The sequence below is a fragment of the Natator depressus genome, chromosome 19 (genome assembly GCF_965152275.1).
Source record: "Natator depressus isolate rNatDep1 chromosome 19, rNatDep2.hap1, whole genome shotgun sequence".
NCBI lineage: Eukaryota > Metazoa > Chordata > Testudines > Cheloniidae > Natator > Natator depressus.
The window spans coordinates 6,819,659-6,839,790 of NC_134252.1; the positions used below are offsets into that span (position 1 = coordinate 6,819,659).

Below are 20,132 nucleotides of genomic sequence, written 5' to 3' on the forward strand. Positions count from 1 at the left end.
AATCTTCATCTATCCATAAAAAAGTGACAACAGATTGTTCTTCAGCCCTTATTACTACAGGAAGACTTGTGTGAAAAGGTGGGTTTTTCATTGTGCTATGAAATGAGTCAAGTGAGGGCTCATTCTGATCTCTTGTGGCAATGAATTCCACAGCTGAGGAAACCACAGCTCAAATTATTCTGTTTTCAGTGCCTGGAAGTTTCACTCTGGCTTCCAGAGGAACAGTGGCAAAACATGAGGGAATGAGCACTGGGCCATTAGAGTTGCTTCCATTTTCTTTTTTTAGAACAGTACCAATTTCCTTCTTTGAGTTCATTTGAGCAAGTCTAGTATCTGTGAAAGGTGTCAGAGACTCCAGGAGACTTAATTTCTCTGTCCACAGAACTGGCGCAGCACGGGCAGCAGCCATGCAATCTTCCTCATGTAGCCACATCAATATCCCTCAACTTTGACCTGCAGAGCTCAACTCTGGGGTCTGAATAAGATACTAGTTTAGTTTCCATCCCCATTCAGTTCTTGGCCACTCTGCCAAACCTAACAATAATGGTTATGGAGAGCAATTGTGATGGTGGTTCTGTGATGTGGACATGATTCCCCTAGGAACAGGACTCAGAATGCCAGCTCATTTCTGGTTGTTTTGGGATCTCTGCGGAGGGAAGAATGTTACTGAACATGTGCCAAAAGAATTGTGCTGTCCATATTGCTGGCTTGGCATCTCTGCTGTTCTCCAGAAGATCCTCCTCCGAGACTATTGTGACAAAGTTCCTGCTCTACCTTGGTGGGTCTTGCACTTATTGGTGGATGTGCTTGCCTTGGAGCTTCACGGCAGCCTTCAGCTTGGCTGTTTTTCTGAACCCACCATCCGGGTCGACTCCTCCTGTGTCTGACCAGGAGTTGGGAGGATTTGGGGGGAACCCGGGCCCACCCTCTACTCCGGGTTCCAGCCCAGCTGTCTAGAGTGCCTCCTGGAACAGCTGTGCGACAGCTACAACTCCCTGGGCTACTTCCCCATGGCCTCCTCCCAACACCTTCTTTATCCTCACCATAGGACCTTCCTCCTGGTGTCTGATAATGCTTGTACACCTCAGTCCTCCAACAGTATGCGTTCTCACTCTCAGCTCCTAGTGCCTCTTGCTCCCAGCTCCCCTCATGCACACCACAAACTGAAGGGAGCTCCTTTTTAAAACCCAGGTGCCCTGATTAGCCTGCCTTAATTGATTGGCTACAGGTGTTCTAATCAGCCTGTCTTAATTGTCTCCAGAAGGTTCCTGATTGTTCTGGAACCTTCCCTGTTCCTTACCCAGGGAAAAGGGACCTACTTAGCCTGGGGCTAATATATCTGCCTTTTATTACTCTCGTATAGCCATCTGGCCCGACCCTGTCACACTTTGTATTCTGTAGCAGTGTGAAGGAACAACTCTTTCATTTCTACAAAACAAGCCAAATGAAATGCTTCCAAAATAATCTCTTTTTTCACTAAATCCTGCCTGGGACCTAACCCAATCTGTTACATGCTGGAGTAAACACCGAAATTTCCAAGTTGTTCACAGACTGGGCTTCACATGCGAGTTTTGCTGACAAGGGAAGAGGTTAAACATTGCATGGGTATTCTGAGTCAGGCTGCCAGTTAACAACCAAAGAAGAGGGCTGTGAAGCTGGAAAGCGTGTCTCTTTCAACAACAGAAGTTAGTCCAATAAAGGACACTCCGTCACTCACCTGGCCTCTCTGATTAACAACCTGACAACCATAGTGCCCTCCCCATTTGGGGAAATGGAACCAGATACTCCAGTGGCTCCCAGTTCACTGGGAATGAGGACTGAAGAGGGAAATTCACAAAAGGAAACACAAAGGAGAAATTCCTTAAAACTAGCCAAACTGTGGATGAAGTAGTTAATGAGCTCTTATATGGCTGTATCAGGCTAACAAAGGCCTTGTATTCCCAGATGGCTGCTGCTGTAAACTGGCTGGCTACTGTCAAAGCTGAATGGCTGAATGAAGACATACGACTCCCTGCTGTGTGTCCCCTTCTGGCATATACTCTTTCTTTTAAATCAAACACAACCAGGAGAACAGGGTAACTCTCGCAAAGGAACTCCAGCCAGAGACATGTAATGGCTGGAGAAGGGGCTGGTGTCACTTTTCCTGCCAACACAGGAAGGCTCTGAGGCAAGAAATAGATTAAGAATTCTTTAACCAACTGGCCCACCACAATTATCTTTTGTTAGGGCAATTCCTACCTGTTTTGTGGGGAAAAGACCCCCCCCATTTATTGTCATACATCCTTATTACTGTTTTGCAATAAAATAACCTTTTCCATTTTAAGTGGCCTCATGGCTTGCCTATAAAATTAGCATTTCTGTGGGGCTCAGTTTCTCACTTTGCAAACCTCTTCTTTCCTCTCCCTTGTAACACTTTACTGCACTTAGCCAAGGGAGGCTCAGATTCAGAGCTAGGGAAAAGTTGCCTGAGATAAATGGATCTGATGAGGAAAGATATATTTTAACTGATTTTGGAGACACATCGACTTCTGATATCCATGAATGAGGCATCCTTAAAATGTCTGACATCATCTCATGATCATTCTGCCGGATGACTTTAGTGCACTCCTGAAGAGCAATGTTTTGCCTTTGGACTCCCCCGTATTTAAAATGCATGTAATATGGTCAAAACCAAGAGCGCTCCCTATAAAGGATGTATCCCTTCGCTACTCCGTGCAAAAATTACTCTGTTTATACTCTGGCCCAGGCATCCATGACTGCCTCATTCTGCATAATCATTCTTCATTTTTTGCTTTATTTTGTTAATTTACAGGTCGATTCTGTTATTCAAGAAACTATTCTGTCCTCCTACCATGGCACCACTGCTGTAGCACTGCCAGAGGGGAGTGCAACTGAGCATTAGAAGATACCTCTCCACAGAAAACGAAGGTGTGATTGTAGCGCTGGTAACATACCATATAATCTAGCTAGCACAGGGAACAGTACTAGCGAAGCTAACCCACCTCCCAGCAAAGAATTCAGTGCAGACTAGCAACCTGAGAACATCCCCCAGAGGCCTATTTTGGGGCAGCTGGCCCATGCTGAAGCCAGGGCCACCAGGGCTTCACTACTATCGTTACCCACATTAGGTAGATTAAAGCTAGTGCAGGTATATTCACTGTGCTACAATCACACCTCCATTGCCTGTGTAGACATACCCTAAGCTCCAGGACAGAAAGATGCAGTTTGGGAGTGGCAGAAACAGATCAGTGGTAGTAGCTCTCCCGTAGCGTCCCTTGCTAGCTGAGCTACATTGATTTAAAAGAATTTGCTACCCTGGGCATGATCCTGCTCCCTTTCAAGTCAACAGAAAAAATCCTGTTGATTTTAATGGAGCAGGATCAAGTCCCTAACTGAGTTTAGACAATTTTAAAAATGAAGGGAAGGGCACTAATGATGATTTGGCAAAAAGAAAACCTAGAAACTCCATCACTAAACTGCACAGGTTCACTGCTGGGCAGACGAAACACTGCAGACAAAGTGGAATCCATCCTGGATAAGCAAGACTCCAGAAATGCAATTAAAAGACAGAAAATAATGGGCTGCAATTGGTATCAAGCAGAGAATGTTTCTGCAGAGACAGCCCCAATTACTGACTGAAGCAGACCTGTAAATACTGAAGCTAATTTCTGGAGACAGGCAGTATGAATCTCCATATAATTAAGCTCTGACTCCCCAGAAATTGATCATGAATGGCATTTAATAAAGAGCTTGTTAGTGCATGAGTTAGGCAAAACTGGTTGTTAACAATGACTGATTCTGAGAATCAGAGACTTTTGCCCTTGCCTAACACAAAGCAGTGTTTAAAAGGAATAGAAAAGAGCGTCTGTGGTGGATTGTTGAAAATCTTGATGATGGTTTTATGATTTTCAACTATTTTTAAAATATATACTGCAGAAAAGGAAAAGGAATAAAATAATATCTGGTGTATAGAAAATGCTTTTCATCCTGAAGAATCCCAAAGCTTTTTAAAAATCAAATGACATAGGGATCACTTCACCCATCAATGAATGCAGTCACTTTTGGAGTGGAACTTGGCAGCTGTTTAACAGCGCAGAGCAATACTACCTGACAACTTAGGACAGCAAATGAAGACCACTATCCAAATAATATTGTAGGGAGATTTAAGTAGTAAAATTGTGCAGTAGAGATCCAGGACAAGATCCTCAACTGATGTAACTTGTCACATCTCCACTGGCTTCAATGGAGTTATGTAAATTGGCACCAACTGAGGATATGACCCCCAAACTTATATTTGATGAGGACAACTGTGCTTAACACCTCTTCTCTTGCAAAAATGCAATGGAATTTTAATAATAAATAATAACTTTCATAACCATACACAGTCAGGAACTCAGTTTTGCTTCTCATCTGAAATAAGGCAGTTCCCACAATGTAGTACCCACTAGCACCAGGATAAAGGTTTCATTCCGTATTGACTCAGTGCTTGATCCTGCATTGCTCTCTCTGGAGTTAAGGTTGCACAAAGAATGTAGAGCTGAACCTTAAGTGCAAAGAGTGCCACTTACTGAATCACTAAGTCTGTTTCTTGGAACACCATGGCTGGGTTTTCCTTGTAAATCTCCCATCCAAATACTGACCAGCCCTAAACATACTTTTGCTTGTGAGATCTGACAAGATCAAAATAAAATGAAGCATACTTTCTTCAAAGCATGTGCAAGTATCTTTCACCTTTGTTGCTAGCATGGATCTATAGTATATGTTGCTTGGGCTTGTAATTAGTAAAGTGTAAAAAGGTTTCCTACTGCATGAGTGAACCCATCTTTCATAAATCCAGGGGTGCTTTTGAAATGTTAAAATATATTTCAGTGATTGCACCAACACCAAGAGTGTTAAGCTGATGGAAATTGTGTTCTCTAGAGGTATAATCAGCCAGTGAAAGTTTAATCTGATGGTGTAATGTTAGTAATGTGATAGCCTGGTGGAGAGCCTTGGGGGGAGGAAGGGTAGAGTTTCTATGCCATTAGAAACAAGTAAAATTGTCTCCTGCCTGCTTGTACAAATATATGTATCCCTCTTAATAAACTCACTTATTATTTTTCCTCCAGACTCTCTTAGTAACTCTTACTGCAAAACCAAAATATACCAATTAATGTATTTTTAATAGAATGGAATGTAAAGCGTGTAGAGGCTGTAGTTTCACTGAGGATTCCTAAAGACATAATAAATAACAAAAATATTTGAATCAAAGCTCCTTGATGGAATTAAAGCTTTTATATTGTAGTTTTAGAACATATGTTTATTTTATATTACAAAACACTACTAAATATTTAGAATTTGGAGATGATAACAGTTTCCAAAGCAGTTATATGTGATCATATATTGTTGGGAATATTAAAATAAATTGAAGTCAATGATGACTTATTAGCAGGTGGAGTTGAAAGGTTATAAAGAGGTCATAGAAGGTCACAGACTGATTCATTCTAATTGCAGGGGGCAGCATGTAGATTTTCACAGGAGAGAAAGTTTCGATGTTCTTTTCCATTATAGTTCTAAACCACGCTAGTTAATGTACCACTCTGCCACGCTGGGAGAGAATGACTGTTAATAACTAACACACAGAGCACCAGGAAGAATAATCATCTAGACTAGAGACAGGCAGAGCATATCAGCATTAGAATAGACACAGTGGGTACTAGCAAGATAGTTAATATAGAAGAGGGAGGAGAGAATCCAAACATTTTGTATTAGACTTAGAATGATTCTGTAAGCAGGGAAGAATTTAAGTATGACGGAAGCTATTCCATATATAAACAAATTAACATTTGCCCTCAGATTGGTTCGTGAGTGCTCCAAAACCTTTTAGGACAACAATCTCCCATCCCATTATCAGACTTCCAGGATAATTATATGATTTTTCGGAGAAGAATTTTCCATGTGAAGTTCTTAAACAACTAGTCTATTTGTCCTGAATGAACACTCAGAAACAATGCCTCCTGGGTCAGAAGAAAGGCCGACTAGTTTGAGGGCAGTGAGTCTGCTTTTATGGAATTCAGATTACCAGCACAGTAAAACCGAGGAGGCTCTCAAACTCTGAAAATCTGGTGTCTAACAACTTTAGAGACCACAATTCTAGTCAGCTGCATTTTGCAGCAATGTGGCTGGCCAGGAGAGCTGGTAGACTTCTTTTTAGCCAATGGGTATTCTGTACCTAGCCTAGCGTGAAGATTAATAGGGATCCAGCTTTGTTGTAATATTATAGACCTAAGATTTATGCTGTGTGGATTCAGTTGGCTCCACTGATCAACTATTTTGCCACCAATCTTATGAATTTTCATCTGGCCTACATGAAGATATGGCACATTTTACACTTCCCGAGATAGGATCACTGAATAGTAAAGCTTTCTCCGTTATAAGCTCTATTTTCATAAAACTTTTTGTATTAAAATCCATTGTATTTCTAAATAAACAAACAGATTGGTGGTAAAGGAAACATTTGAAAAGTAGCAGAAGTAAATAATGAAAGGGTTAAGAATGCTGATGCTGTATTTGGAAAGACTTCATCGGATGCATAGAATGGAACATATAGTAAGAAGATACATGTACATACATACAGGGAACATGAAAAGGTGGAGTAAGAGGCTAATTAATTAAGATGAGCTATTATCAGCAGGAGAAAAAAATCTGGCAATTTTGCAACAGAAAAGCTTCAAAAACAGACTCCAAGGAGAAACTGCTGAGCTTGAATTAATATGCAAACTAAATACCATTAACTTGGGTTTGAACAGAGATTGGGAGTGGCTGGGTCATTACCCATATTGAATCTATTTTCCTTTGTTAAGTATCCTCGCACCTTCTTGTCATCTGTCTAAATGGGCCATCTTGATTAGCACTACAATAGTTTTTTTTTCTCCTGCTGATAATAGCTCATCTTAATTAATTAGCCTCTTACACCACCTTTTCATGTTCCCTGTATGTATATATATATCTTCTTACTATATGTTCCATTCTATGCATCCGATGAAGTGGGCTGTAGCCCATTAAAGCTTATGCTCAAATAAATTTGTTAGTCGCTAAGGTGCCACAAGTACTCCTGTTCTTTTTGAAGATAACTGCTGAAATCCTGGTGATCTCAGACAATATGAGCATGTCCTTGTCTCCCTGTGCTGCCCCCTGAAAATGGCAGCAGAGCTAGGTCACTTGCTGCTCTGCTATTGGTTCCCTGCCTGCTGCTTCATGCTTCTGCTCTCTCCACTGGGATTTGGAGGCCGCGTAGGAGAATTTGAGCAACATGAACTTATGTGGCAAACAGTGATGTGATTTCTTACTGGGAAACATGCCATGTAAGAGCATCTGTACCGTGCTTCATTTTCCTTTTCCCTCCGGCTTAGCTCTCCTCCTCTTTCTTGCACAGTCCCTGAATTCTACAGATTTTCTTCATTGCTGAGTGACCAGTGCGTATTCTGTGAAGGGTATGCTGTTTACGCATTGCTTATTAGTGAAGGGAGTTCACAATTCATCTTATAGCAAATTCATAAATTCATTTATCTGCTTAGTGGAAATGAGTAGTGTACAAAACTCTTGGTTATTAATTGAAGGGTAGATGAAGATGCAGGACGGTGGAAATAAAGTAAAATAGCAAAGGGAAGGTGGAGAGAGAGAGAGAGCTGAGGGACTGTGGAGAGGAAATGTGAGTGGTAAGTGTGAGAAATAAGGGACTGGGGCAGGAGCAAGAAATTAGGTCTGGCAGGGAAGATTACTGGAGTGGGTGGGGAGTAGGAAGAGGAATTTGGCAAGGACTAATACTGTAGGAAGGTATAGATTCGAAAGGGAGAAAAAATTAGTGGACTACAAAAAGAAATACTATACTGAGGGAAGTATGAAAACTGATGGTGAGGAGAAAAGTGATTATATATGGGGGTAGGGTTGGCAGCCATCTGGTTTTCGACTGGAACGCCCGGTCAAAAAGGGACTCTGGCGGCTCCAGCCAGCACCACTGACTGGGCTGTTCAAAGTCCGGTCAGCGGTGCAGTGGGGCTAAGGCAGGCTCCTTGCCTGCCCGGGCTCCACGCAGCTCCCGGAAGTGGCCGGCATGTCCCTGCAGTCCCTAGGCACAGGTGTGATCAGGAAAGCTCCGTGTGCTGCCCCCGCCCCGAGTGCAGGCTCCGCAGCTCCCATTGGCCGGGAACCGCAGCCGGTGGGAGCTGTGGGACCGGTGCCTGAGGATGTGGGCAGCACACACTGCGCAAAGCCGCCTGGCCCCGCTTCCACCTAGGGGCCGGACATGCTGGCTGCTTCCAGGAGCAGCGAGGAGCCAGGGCAGGCAGGGAGCCTGCCTTAGCTCTGCTGCACCACAGATGGGGGGTGGGGGGAGCAAAGGGGCAGTGACGTTAAAGCTCTGCCACGGCAGTACTTTAACATTGGCTGAGTACAGGCCGGTAGCTGTACCAGCCTACTTCCACACCTGCCTGAACCCCTCATTTCTGGCCCCACCCAGGAGCCTGCCCCCCAGGTGGAACCTGAGAGAGCAAGCAAGGGGGGGGGGAAATGGAGGAAGTGGGGGCGAGCCCTCAGAGAAGGGGCGGGGCAAGGGTATTCAGTTTTGTGCGATTAGAAAGGTGGCAGCCCCATATGGGGATGGATGGATGTGTAGGGGACAACTGACATTTGGTGGCTTCGTGAAGTGGGACTCTCAAATCCCTGACTCCGGTGTATACGACTATTCCTTTCATTTTCTTGCCGGTGACATTTAGCCAGGTTTGGTGCATCGGGATGCACAGTCTGTGCGCATCCTATTAAATATGTGACATCCCTGGGGATGAAAGGAGAGGTGGTAGTCAGTCCTGGCGATGTAAAGAACACACCAGGGAGGCTGAGGCCACTCCCCAAACGATACTGATCTTAAACGCTTTCACCCCATCCCACGCTGAGAGCCCAGCCCACCTCGGGCAACACCTCCAAGAAATCATAGAATATCAGGGTCGGAAGGGACCTCAGGAGGTCATCTAGTCCAACCCCCTGCTCAAAGCAGGACCAATCCCCAATTTTCACCCCAGATCCCTAAATGGCCCCCTCCAGGATTGAACTCACAACCCTCGGTTTAGGAGGCCAATGCTCACACCACTGAGCTATCCCTCTGCAGCGAACCCCCCAGCACCGCCCGGGAGCCCCAGCCAGCAGCCCAGGAGATCGGGCCCTCGCGGTGCATGTTGGGATGTGTAGTCCCTTTCCCTGGCCCCTGCCCCGCGACGAGAATCACAGCAGGACACTCCAAGCCCGGAGGCGGCCGAGGCGAAGGGCGCATGCTCCGCGGGGCTGCAGGCGGGTGGCCGGGAAGGGCGCACACTACCTTGCTGGGAAGGAGGCACCGCCTCTTGGCCTGTCCCGCCGCGGGGTTGGTGGGTTGGGCTCGGGAGGTGCGGCGAGGAGGCGGGCCCGGCCCGGCGCGTGCGTCAGGTTCGGTAGCGCTGCGCGAGGGGCCGGGTAAAGGTGAGAGGGAGACGGGAGATTCCCCATTTTTCATTCAGGAGGGGACGGGACGGGGCAGGTCGGTGCGGGGCGAAGCTTCTGCCGAGCCCGGGTTCGGGGTGTGGCTGGGGGGGCGGGGGGCTGAGCGGCATGAATCCCCCCTCTCCCCCCCCACACACTGCACAGAGCTGGGGGAGGGGCTGCCCAGGGGCCCCAGCCCCACTCCTTTCCCCGCAGGGAGGGGCGGCAGGGCTCAGTCCGGTGAGGGGGGGGTATCCTGGGGGGCGGGGAGGCGACGGACCCGAGACAGCACCGACCCTGCGGAGTCTGGTGGGCTCCCCATCCCTCGGGGGGAAAGGGCGGGGGCTGCAGAGACTCGGCCCTGCTGAGATGCCCCATGAGTGTTTGTTCTGCTGGGGTGGGCAGGGCTGGCTCCTCTCCAGCCGACTTGGCGTTTCCCACTTTAACCCAAGGGAGAGACTTCGGCTCCAAACAGCATAAAACCTACAGTGCCAAATCATGCCCACAGACTGCCACAAGAGCGCCTGGCCGAAAGGCAGGAGCGGGAGTAAAATGAGCCGGGTTCCTAGCGCTACCACCGACTTTCTGTGGGATGCTTAAGCTCAGTTCTTCAATTCCCCTACCTGTAAAATGGGGATAGCGCTTCCAGCCCCACAGGAGCGTTGGAAGACTTCATGCTTGTAAAGTTCTCTGAAATTCTCAAGCAGAAAGCCTTAAATAAGTAAAATGTATTGTTATGTTTAAGCCTTTCCAGTTTTCATCAGCTTTTCCACCAGAGGTGTCCCTGAGCAACCAGCCTATGCCAGTTTCACCCTTGACTGCAAATATCAGAAAAATAATAGTGTCTGCTTTTTTATAAGGAATAAGGGATTAATGTCAGTGGCGGTGCATGTAATCTCATCCAATGAGACAACTAGTACATAAGAAAAAAGGTGAACTTTGGTAACGGTATCTTCAAAAACTGTTCTCAGGGCAGGTTGTAATTTTACCCTGGAATCAGTTTTACTGAAAGTTTTATTAAAAGCAGATACCATCTCAGACTATCTGAAGTTTAGAATTGTTCTGACTCTTTGGAGCACTGTACGCAGTCACTGCATCTTTGCCATGTGTCTGTGATAGGTTGGCTGAGTTGGGATATAGGATACTAAATTTGTCAAGCTAGTGAGTTGTCCACTAAAAAATGACAGAGGCTACTCTATTTAAATTGTAAGCTCTTTAGAGCAGGGACCATCTTTTTGTTCTGTGTTTGCACAGTGCCTAGTACAATGGGCTTCTGGCCCATGAGTAGGGCTCCTTGGTGCTGTGGTAATGCTAATAATAATTGGACATGGACTGTTGTAGTTGGAATGTTACAGTGACTTCAGGTTTAAAAAAAATATTCCAGTTTTCCAGAGTCTGAATATGACTATAGGCCAGGTTGTTGGAGGGAGGGAGGGAGGGGTTTGTTTGTTTTTGGAGGGAGGGAAAACAGTGATAGGTTTTGATTGATTCCACAAAGGGAGAAGAATTTCTGCTCTAATGTTCTCTCTTTGTTTCTTCTTGTCAGTGATCAGAAGCAGCTATAGGAGAAATGGAGATGCAGTCATATTACACGAAGCTCTTGGGAGAGCTCAATGAGCAAAGAAAGAGGGACTTTTTTTGTGACTGCAGTATTATTGTGGAAGGCAGGATCTTCAAAGCTCACAAGAACATTCTGTTTGCTAATAGTGGCTACTTCAGAGCCTTATTGATTCATTACATTCAAGACAGTGGGCGACACAGCACTGCTTCTTTGGACATTGTTACTTCAGAGGCCTTCTCCATCATCCTAGATTTCCTTTATTCAGGGAAGCTGGATCTTTGTGGGGAAAATGTTATTGAAGTCATGTCAGCAGCTAGCTACTTGCAGATGACTGATGTGGTCAATTTTTGCAAAACTTACATCAGGTCATCGCTAGATATTTGCAGAAAAATAGAGAGAGAAGCTGCTTTCTATCAGGCTGATAGTGGAAGCTCTAGTTCTGCCAGAGAGGGCACTTCTTATGGTACAAAGAGCCAGTGCTCTGCCTCCATCTCTTCTCTGCAAGAAAAGGAAAGGATTTCTGATTGTCAGAGAGATCCTCCCTGTGGTGAATGTAGCAGCTGCCACCCAATGGAACTTGTGGTGAGAGACCCTGTAAGCAGTGATTCTCCAGATGACATTAATTCTTCTCTGCCCAAAGGGGTAGTAGAACCAAAAGTAGAATTTGACTCTGATGAAGTGGAAGTAGAAGTGGGTGAACGACTACAGCAGTATCCAACTCCATTATCTCTTGAGCAGATGGAAGAGGGGCTGCACACTGGCCAGGCAATGGACTTGGCCTGTAATAACTACCATATGAAACAGTTCCTGGAGGCCCTGCTACGCAACAGTGCAGCTCAAAGAAAAGATGATGTAGTTCATCACTTTGTTCGGGGCTTTGAGGGTAGGCCAGAAGATGCAGGGGTGGCCATGAGTTCCATGATGGACATTCACAGCGACTGGTATGGTGAGGATACAGGTGAGATGAGAATTCCCGAGGCTGTAGATAATGTCTGTATAACAGATGAGGAAGCTGTTTATTTGTATCACTTTCTATGTTAATTGAACAGTTATTCTCATTCTTGTTCAGTATACATCACAGGAAAATATTGCTGAATTTTATGCAACAGCAAAATAAACTATTGTTCTGGACTTCAAAAGAAAGCTGCACTCATTTTGTTCAGTGCAGCATTTGGAAGGTAAGTATTTCTGATCTAAAAACTTGTATTTGAAATAGGTATTTTGGAGTCTAATGGTGGTAGCATAATTTGGGACAACACTGGAATGAAAGATGAATGTAAGAAAAGCTTTGCCGCTTATAACTGTTAGTATTATGTGTGACAGGTTCGGTCACAGAGACCCCCTTGGGACTTTCACCTGATGTGCTGAGATTTGCCTCTGAGCTTGTTTTCCCTGCCAGCTTGGGACTCCAGAACCCTGCCTTGTTGAGCCAGACACGCTAGCCTGCTGCAACACAGACCCAGGTCTGGTCCACAAAGCTGCAGACTTTAACCAAAAACTGCTCAGCAGGTCACCTATCTCCAGCATCCACACACCCAGTTCCCAACGGGATCCAAACCCCAAATAAATCCGTTTACTCTGTATAAAGCTTATACAGGGTAAACCCATAAATTGTCCACCCTCTATAACACTGATAGAGAGATATGCACAGCTGTTTGCTCCCCCAGGTATTAATCACTTACTCTGGGTTTATCAATAAACAAAAATGATTTTATTAAGTATAAAAAGTAGGATTTAAGTGGTTCCAAGTAATAACAGACAGAACAAAGTAAGTCACCAAGCAGAATAAAACAAAACACGCTAGTCTAAGCCTAATACATTAAGAAACTGATTACAGGTAATATCTCACCCTCAGAGATGTTCCAATAAGCTTCTTTCACAGACTAGACTCCTTCCTAGTCTGGGCCCAATCCTTTCCTCTAGTACCGTCCTTGTTCGTTCCAGCAGGCATCTTAGGTGGAAACTAGGGGTTTTCTCATGACTGGAAGCCTTTGTCCTGCTCCACTCCCTTTTATAGTTTTGGCAGAAGGTGGGAATCTTTTGTCTCTCTGGGTCCCCACCCCTCCTTCTAAATGGAAAAGTACCAGATTTAAGATGGATTCCACTATCCTGTGACCTGGTCACATATCCTATGTGACCTCATTCTTCATTACCCATGGGCTGGCACACAATACACAGGAATTTTTCAAGTAAACAGCCATTTACAACCAATTGTCCTAGTCAATGGGAGCCATCAAAATTCTAAACCACCGTTAATGGCCCACACTTTGCATAATTACAATAGGACCTCAGAGTTATACTTCATATTTCTAGTTTCAGATACAAGGATGATACATGGCATACAAATAGGAGGAATATATTCAATAAGTTAAAATATTTGTTATGATACCTTACAAGAGACCTTTTGCATAAAGCATATTCCAGTTGCATCATATTCACACTTATAAACATATTTCCATAAAACATATAGAATGCAACGTCACATTATGAACAAGAGTTGTTATAGATTCAGAAAGACAAACTGATAGTCCCATGTTGGTTATGCTATAAACACTGAGAGGCAGAATATTAACTACACTGCATATTTTCCCTCTGGAGACAGACTTCCTTCTCCATTGCTGATCATCAGGGATGTTGCTTTCACTAGCCCAAATGCATGCTGGGATTTCTCAGCACCAGCAGGAAGGCTATGTGACAGCACCTTCAGGGACCTGAAGGAGAAAAAGCTCATGTAAATATACACATTTCCTAAGATGGCCATTAACGATTTTGGGTCTTCATCTGCTTGTAATAAAGTTGGAGGACTATTTCTTTTCCCAAATACTGTCTCTGTTTACCTTTCAAAAACTGTCCTTTAAGGTGGGCTCTACTCCTTGTCTGAAGTACACCTCAGTTCTCATAGCCATTCATAATTCGCCAAGTTAAATAATGATGCAGGCAATAGGAGTTATTCACAAAGATAGTGTATGCTGTAGAAAGTAAAGCTACGTTTATGCCATCACTAGCTCAAGCACACAAGTGTGTTTTTAAAACCACTTAGAGTTCAGCGAGTCCGTAAGGAACTCTCACTGTGTAGTGAATCAATGTTCATCTGATAAAATCATTAAGTCAGTCAGCATAATTGAAATATTTAATGGCAGGATTCTGTTACAATAACATCTACTGCTTCCAAAGTGCTGTAGCATAGCAGACATCTAATAGGATAACATTATGTTCCATTGCTGTTTTTTTTCAAGTAAAACTCTTCAAATTGTTAATCTAGCATTAAAAGTGAAAATACACATAAAACCTGATAAATCATCAATAATTAACAGAATTTGCTAGAAACTTTAACACTAGAAATATGTATTTTAAATATGCATTCAGGGTTCTATGTTTCTCTTAAAAAAAATTGACGTCACTAGCACCTAAAGTAGAACAGGAAACTATTCTTTATGCTGGTTTAGGTTCTTGTGATGTATTCAGCTCTTTCAAGGGAGAGACAGAACGTTGATCGCAGGTCCTGGTAGCTAAAGTTGCGGAATGAGTCTCAGATATGTTGTTTTTGAAAGTGTGTGTGTATGCTTGTGTGTATATGTACATATGTATATGGCTACACATGAATTATTAGGGTCTTACTGATTTTGATATTTATTGAAAAAGATTAAATAAAATCTTTGAGGTGCCAATACAGCAAAGGACTATGTGTATGCATAACTTTAATCATGCACTTAAGTCCCATTGACTTCATTGGGGTGCCTGACTTCAGGGGGGCGCTTTAACGTTAAGGATGTGTTTAAAGTATTTTACACGCTGATTCAGGAAAGCAAAGCACACTTTTTAGTCTCTTAACATCACCACCCAATCCTAGTCATGTTACAAAGGACATCTCTAGTCAGTCATGTATTGGCTACCATCAAGAAGCTCAGTAATGCCGATTTTTATTTAAAAATGTAATCTTCAAATACAATTCTCAATTTTTGCATCTTCTCACATGAATTTTATCAATGTTTAATTGTATGTGTATATTATGAATCTAGGCATATTTTACTGGAAAAAAAAACAGCAAATGTATTAGAGATGAAAGACTCCTATTAGTCCCAGTAGAAAGCCTACTAAGACTTGAATGGGGACAGAGGCATAAATTACCTCTAGGGATGGTCCCTCTGTGTCTAAATTGACGCCCATTATTATAGCATATTGGAAAACTTGCTAGTGCCTGTGCACTTTTCTGTGGCTAAATTAAAGACTTTAGTTTCCAGTGCTGTTAATATGACACCTTTTTCAAAAATAAATTTGCAAATAACAAGAAGCTTTCAATGGCTCACATATTGAGCATAGTCTAGCAAACACATCACACCAGAAACCAATTTTGCCAATTTATTAAATTTATTTTAAAATTGCCTGATTTTCAAGGGTTCTAAGAACCTGCAGCTCCATAAGCTTTTAAAAAAGAGACCATAAAATTAAAAAAAAAAAAAAAAAAAAAAAAAATCATCCAAGTGAGTCAAATACAAAGAGGAAAAATATGTGAGTATTCTGGCCCTAGCTTGCAGGCAAGGATTGTAACGAGCAACCTAGCTAACTTTGTTGAATTGTCTAAAATATATTGTTTTCTTTTTAAAAGGTGATGTGTTAGTTGTGCCAATCAAGCTCCACAAATGCCCGTTCTGTCCCTACACCGCTAAGCAGAAGGGAATACTAAAACGGCACATTCGCTCTCATACAGGCGAGAGACCCTACCCTTGTGAGACGTGCGGCAAACGCTTCACCCGGCAGGAGCACCTTCGGAGTCATGCTCTGAGTGTAAGTTTGATGAAAGCAGATATCTCTCAGAAGCAGATTCAAAAATAAATAGTAAGCTCCTGTGTTCAGTGTTTCTCAGTCATTCTGCTGATGTGTGTAAAGAATGTATATGTATCACATTTTGATTTAAGGCTGTTCTAAAGTACAGTAGAAGATAGAATGATTCTGTTCTCAATAGGTAAGGTTAACTGGGCAATGGTTAAGACTAAGAAATTGACATTTTAATGCAATACAATTATATTAGTCCAAAACCTTTGTTCTTAGAAAGGTGATGTGATCATTTGCCCTGCAAGTTTGGTAAATGCTGCTGTGTGTTTCGCCTTGGAATATATGGAAGCAGCATCCCCAAAAAGGGCTAAAGCAACAAGATAGGCCAACCACTTTTACAATGATGTTTTATTTCTCATTGATCAGGTGCACCGATCAAACAAGCCAATTATCTGCAAGGGTTGCAGAAGAACGTTCACAAGTAGCCTATCGCAGGGATTACGACGCTTTGGCTTGTGTGACAGCTGCACCTGTGTAACGACTACGCATGAGGATTCAATGCCCATTAACCTCAGTCTGATGGAACCTTCATCAGAAGGTCAAGAAAAGGGTGATACAGACAATGATTGGCCTATATATGTCGAATCTGGTGAGGAAAATGATCCAGCTGATGACGATGATGCTGATGATAAGCAGGAGATCCATAGAAGCTTATCAGACCGAGAGGCACTTATGTAGTAACAAAAGGAGGGTGGGCAGATTTAAAGTGTCTCCCCTGTTATTGGTCATTCTACAGCAGAAAACTGCATATTTAACCAGTTTTGTGGAACTGTGTGTTTTTTATTACTAAATTCCGGTTTTGATAGAACTGGTGGGAAGAACTGGATTTTGGAATTTTGAAATATTTTTTAACTTTTCAGTGCTGTGCACTAGAATTCTGAGGGAATTTCCTGTCCTGGGTGAGCAGAGGCTGTCTCCTTGCAATCACCTGTTGTGCTTCTGTACCCTGGCTATGAGGGAAGGATCATCATGATCGTTTGATACTGAGTTTCCTCCCACAATGCTACCATAGTCCCCCAATCCTGGTCTCAAGGGGGCACCATCATCTTTCTAGGAAGAGATGTGAAGAAAATAAATGTAGTTTTCATCCTTAACCTTGGACTTCTCTAAACTATTTTACATTCTCGTCCCTCTTATGCTAGGAAAGTCCTATCTGAAACTGTAAATCCTAACTGTTTAATTTTAAAAGTTTAGAATAGGATTTGACCTAGAAACCATGGTAAATTACCAGGATAACAAATATGCTACAGAGGGAAGCATATTCAGTAGAGAATCTTCACACGTGTTTGTTCATATATGTACTTAGAGAGCAAGCTTCTATTTTTGGGCAGTTTTCACTACATTTCCATCCCTGGAGAACAACAGAGCTTGGGCTATGATTCTTCTGGTCTATCTTTAATGCCCATTAGACAGTAGTCCAGGCCTGAGAACTACACAGAATACTTATTCTATGATCTAGTAAAATAGTGTCCAAAGTGCACCGGTCACTGAAGCAAGAGTAAGTGCACTACCCACCTCTTTTCATAAAATCATAGAACTGGAAGGGACCTCGAGAGGTCATCTAGTCCAGTCCCCTGCACTCAAGCCAGGACTAAGTATTTTTCAACCATTTAAAGTAGAAGTTATAACCTAGCAATCTAGAAAAGTGGTTTCTTTAGTAGATTCAATAGTCAGATTTACTGCTGATCTAGCCGAAGTACAATTCCAAAGAAAAATCTGGGCTACGTATATAACACCATCCCTGCAAAGTATTTTTCAAGAAGTCAGGTGAGACCCCTTGTAAAATTAGAGACTCCCTGTATGCAAACTTCCCTTTTCCTAATGAGAGTTTTTTCTTCTTATGTAGTCAAAAAATAGTCTTTGGTTTTTCCTATGATGGTTTGTACCCTTTCATTGTCTTATGAATTCATTCAGGTACTGTCTCGTGTTAAAATTCCAACTTGGACCCTACATTTTCCTTGTTGAATAGATACAAGTTGGCTTTTGAAGGAGGTGAGATTACTTTACTTAATTTACCTGTCCAGTACCAAATTGCTGTAAACTATGAAATTAGCTGGGAAACTGTAAAGAGCTCTTGGTAAGCTACTGCTAAACTTAAGACTAAAGAAGATACAATACTGAAGGATTCTGTGAAGTGAAGGTGCATACTATATGTAGATAGTACATTCTAACTTTGTAAATGTTAATGAAAAGCACTGTACTTGGGCCTCACTTTCTGGATCAAGTGCTAGAACAGAAGATTGCAGACAGACATCACTGACACAAGAAGATCGTCTCACTTAAAAAGACAGTTTTCCTTTCTTATATTTTACAGAAGACTTTACACTGAGCAAACATAAAATGGAACATTTTTATATAAAAAGCAGCTGATTTAATCAGTCATTTTCTGTATACCTCATGCAATTATTTCACATATTGGATAAGAACATTCTGCCCCACAGTTCAGCTTCTTTATTTGCTTCATCCTGTAGTAAGACAATAATCCTGGTGTGATATCACAATCTACTTGTACAGAAGTGATTCTGATATCACAAATGCAGCATTATGACTTCATTGCAAGATCAAATAGGATGAATAAAAATGAAACAAGCCTCTGTTTATCTTTAATTACTAGCAAAGTAGCAAAAAAAAAAAAAACCCAACCCCCCAAAAAAATCAGAGGTAAATAGAGTTGTTTGAAATGTCTCCCCAAAACTCGAAGTCTTACTTTAAGTGCTATCTTTCTGGAAGATATTGCATTTCTTGCTGGATTTATTTTCTGTAACTTAAATTGAGAGGAGCAACGCACCTTTAAAAATAAGCTATTTGTATTTGTATTTTTAGTTTGTTACAAAACCTCTCCAATAGTCCTTATTTCATATTGTCTGTAAATTGGAGTCGGTGTCTGAACGATAATGTCATAGTTTCATCAGCATAGCAAATTAGTATGAGGGCCAGATTTTCAAAAGAACTAAGCAACCACCAGCAACTCCCATTTAGGCACCTGAATGAGTGTCTGGATCTACAAAAGAGCCCTGGCCACTTCATTTAGGCTCCTAAATGGGAACTGAGCTCTCCTGAACATCTAACTTCAATTTTGGGAGCTAAACGCTTTTGAAAATCTGGCCTATAGAGTGGGCTTCTAAATCACATAAGCGCTTTTGAAAATCCTATATATAATCCCACGAGGGTGGTCTTTTTGATGATTTCTCTGTTACTGCTCAGCCAACCCAAGTTCACGATGGCATTCTCTATCTGCTTATCAGTTGAGCAAAGGACTTTGTGTAAGAACATTTTAAAAGGAGTCCTCATACTTTTGACAATTGAGGACTGAGTTGCATAATGAAGGTGGGGTAGGAATGTAAATAGTCATCCTAACTTTTCATCAGCATGGCATCCTGATCTCTCTGGTCATTCTGGCAGAGAGGTGCCACTTCAGTGTAAATATTAGAGGCCAATAGTCTTGGAATATTCATTGGATATGGTGCTGGATAGTGTGTTACAATGCATCTTTCTGGTGATTTAGCTTATCAGAGAAACACTGTAGAACTATGTTGAGGCATGTACTAGTGAACTCTGAAATTGTGAAGACCTTCAGAAGAGGAAAATCAGTGCTCTTGTGAAGGCATGTATGCAGTGGATTTAAGAGCTGTGGGAAATACTGTAGTGGCCTTCAGCTGTTTGAATTCAGCCTGCTTCATTTGGTTTTAGAAATTTTTCTTGTGTGTCTTGTGCATAGAGAATGGAACTGTGTTAAGTTTTGTGTAACGTTGGGGCAAGGGGTGGGGTGGGCGAGAGATTCCAATCACGTTGCAGTTTGAAAGTGACCAGCAAAATTGCAATTTCTGTTGATCTGTCATAGCGTGCCACTTTGTTTTTCAGTGGGTCCTTAATTCAGCCTCAGTGTTTAGTAGAAAAGGTTACACTTTATTCAGTTTCTTGTGACAGATGTTTATGTAGATCTGTGTTTGCTGTGCTTCCCACCCAGTTCCATGCTGTTTCCCTGAAATCTTCCATGTAAATCCAGCCTTTACAAGCTTTGAGAAAGTGACACTGCTGTTCTAAAAGAATATTCATATGGTGCTGAATGAAGAATCAAAGAAAATGTCCTTAGACTTGTTTCTAATGTGATCTTTTCTCTCAAAGTTTTTAAAAGGCCACGAAAACTACATATCTTAAATTCTTAGCTCTGCATAATTTACACTGCTTAGGAGTATACTTAATTTATTTGTTTGCACATAATTGCACTGTTTTTCACTAAAGAAATACA

The 20,132-nt window shown here is 42.5% G+C and overlaps 1 protein-coding gene across 1 annotated transcript; it reads left to right on the top strand.

Annotated features, from left to right (window-relative positions):
- The first annotated feature begins 9,423 nt into the window (after nt 1-9,423).
- On the top strand, nt 9,424-19,638 carry ZBTB8B (zinc finger and BTB domain containing 8B). Its single transcript, XM_074934185.1, has 4 exons — nt 9,424-9,489; nt 11,036-12,008; nt 15,657-15,835; nt 16,250-19,638. Exons 2-4 carry the CDS (start codon nt 11,060-11,062, stop codon nt 16,559-16,561), a joined length of 1,440 nt encoding a protein of 479 aa, XP_074790286.1. The 5' UTR covers nt 9,424-9,489; nt 11,036-11,059; the 3' UTR covers nt 16,562-19,638.
- The last annotated feature ends 494 nt before the right edge of the window (nt 19,639-20,132 follow it).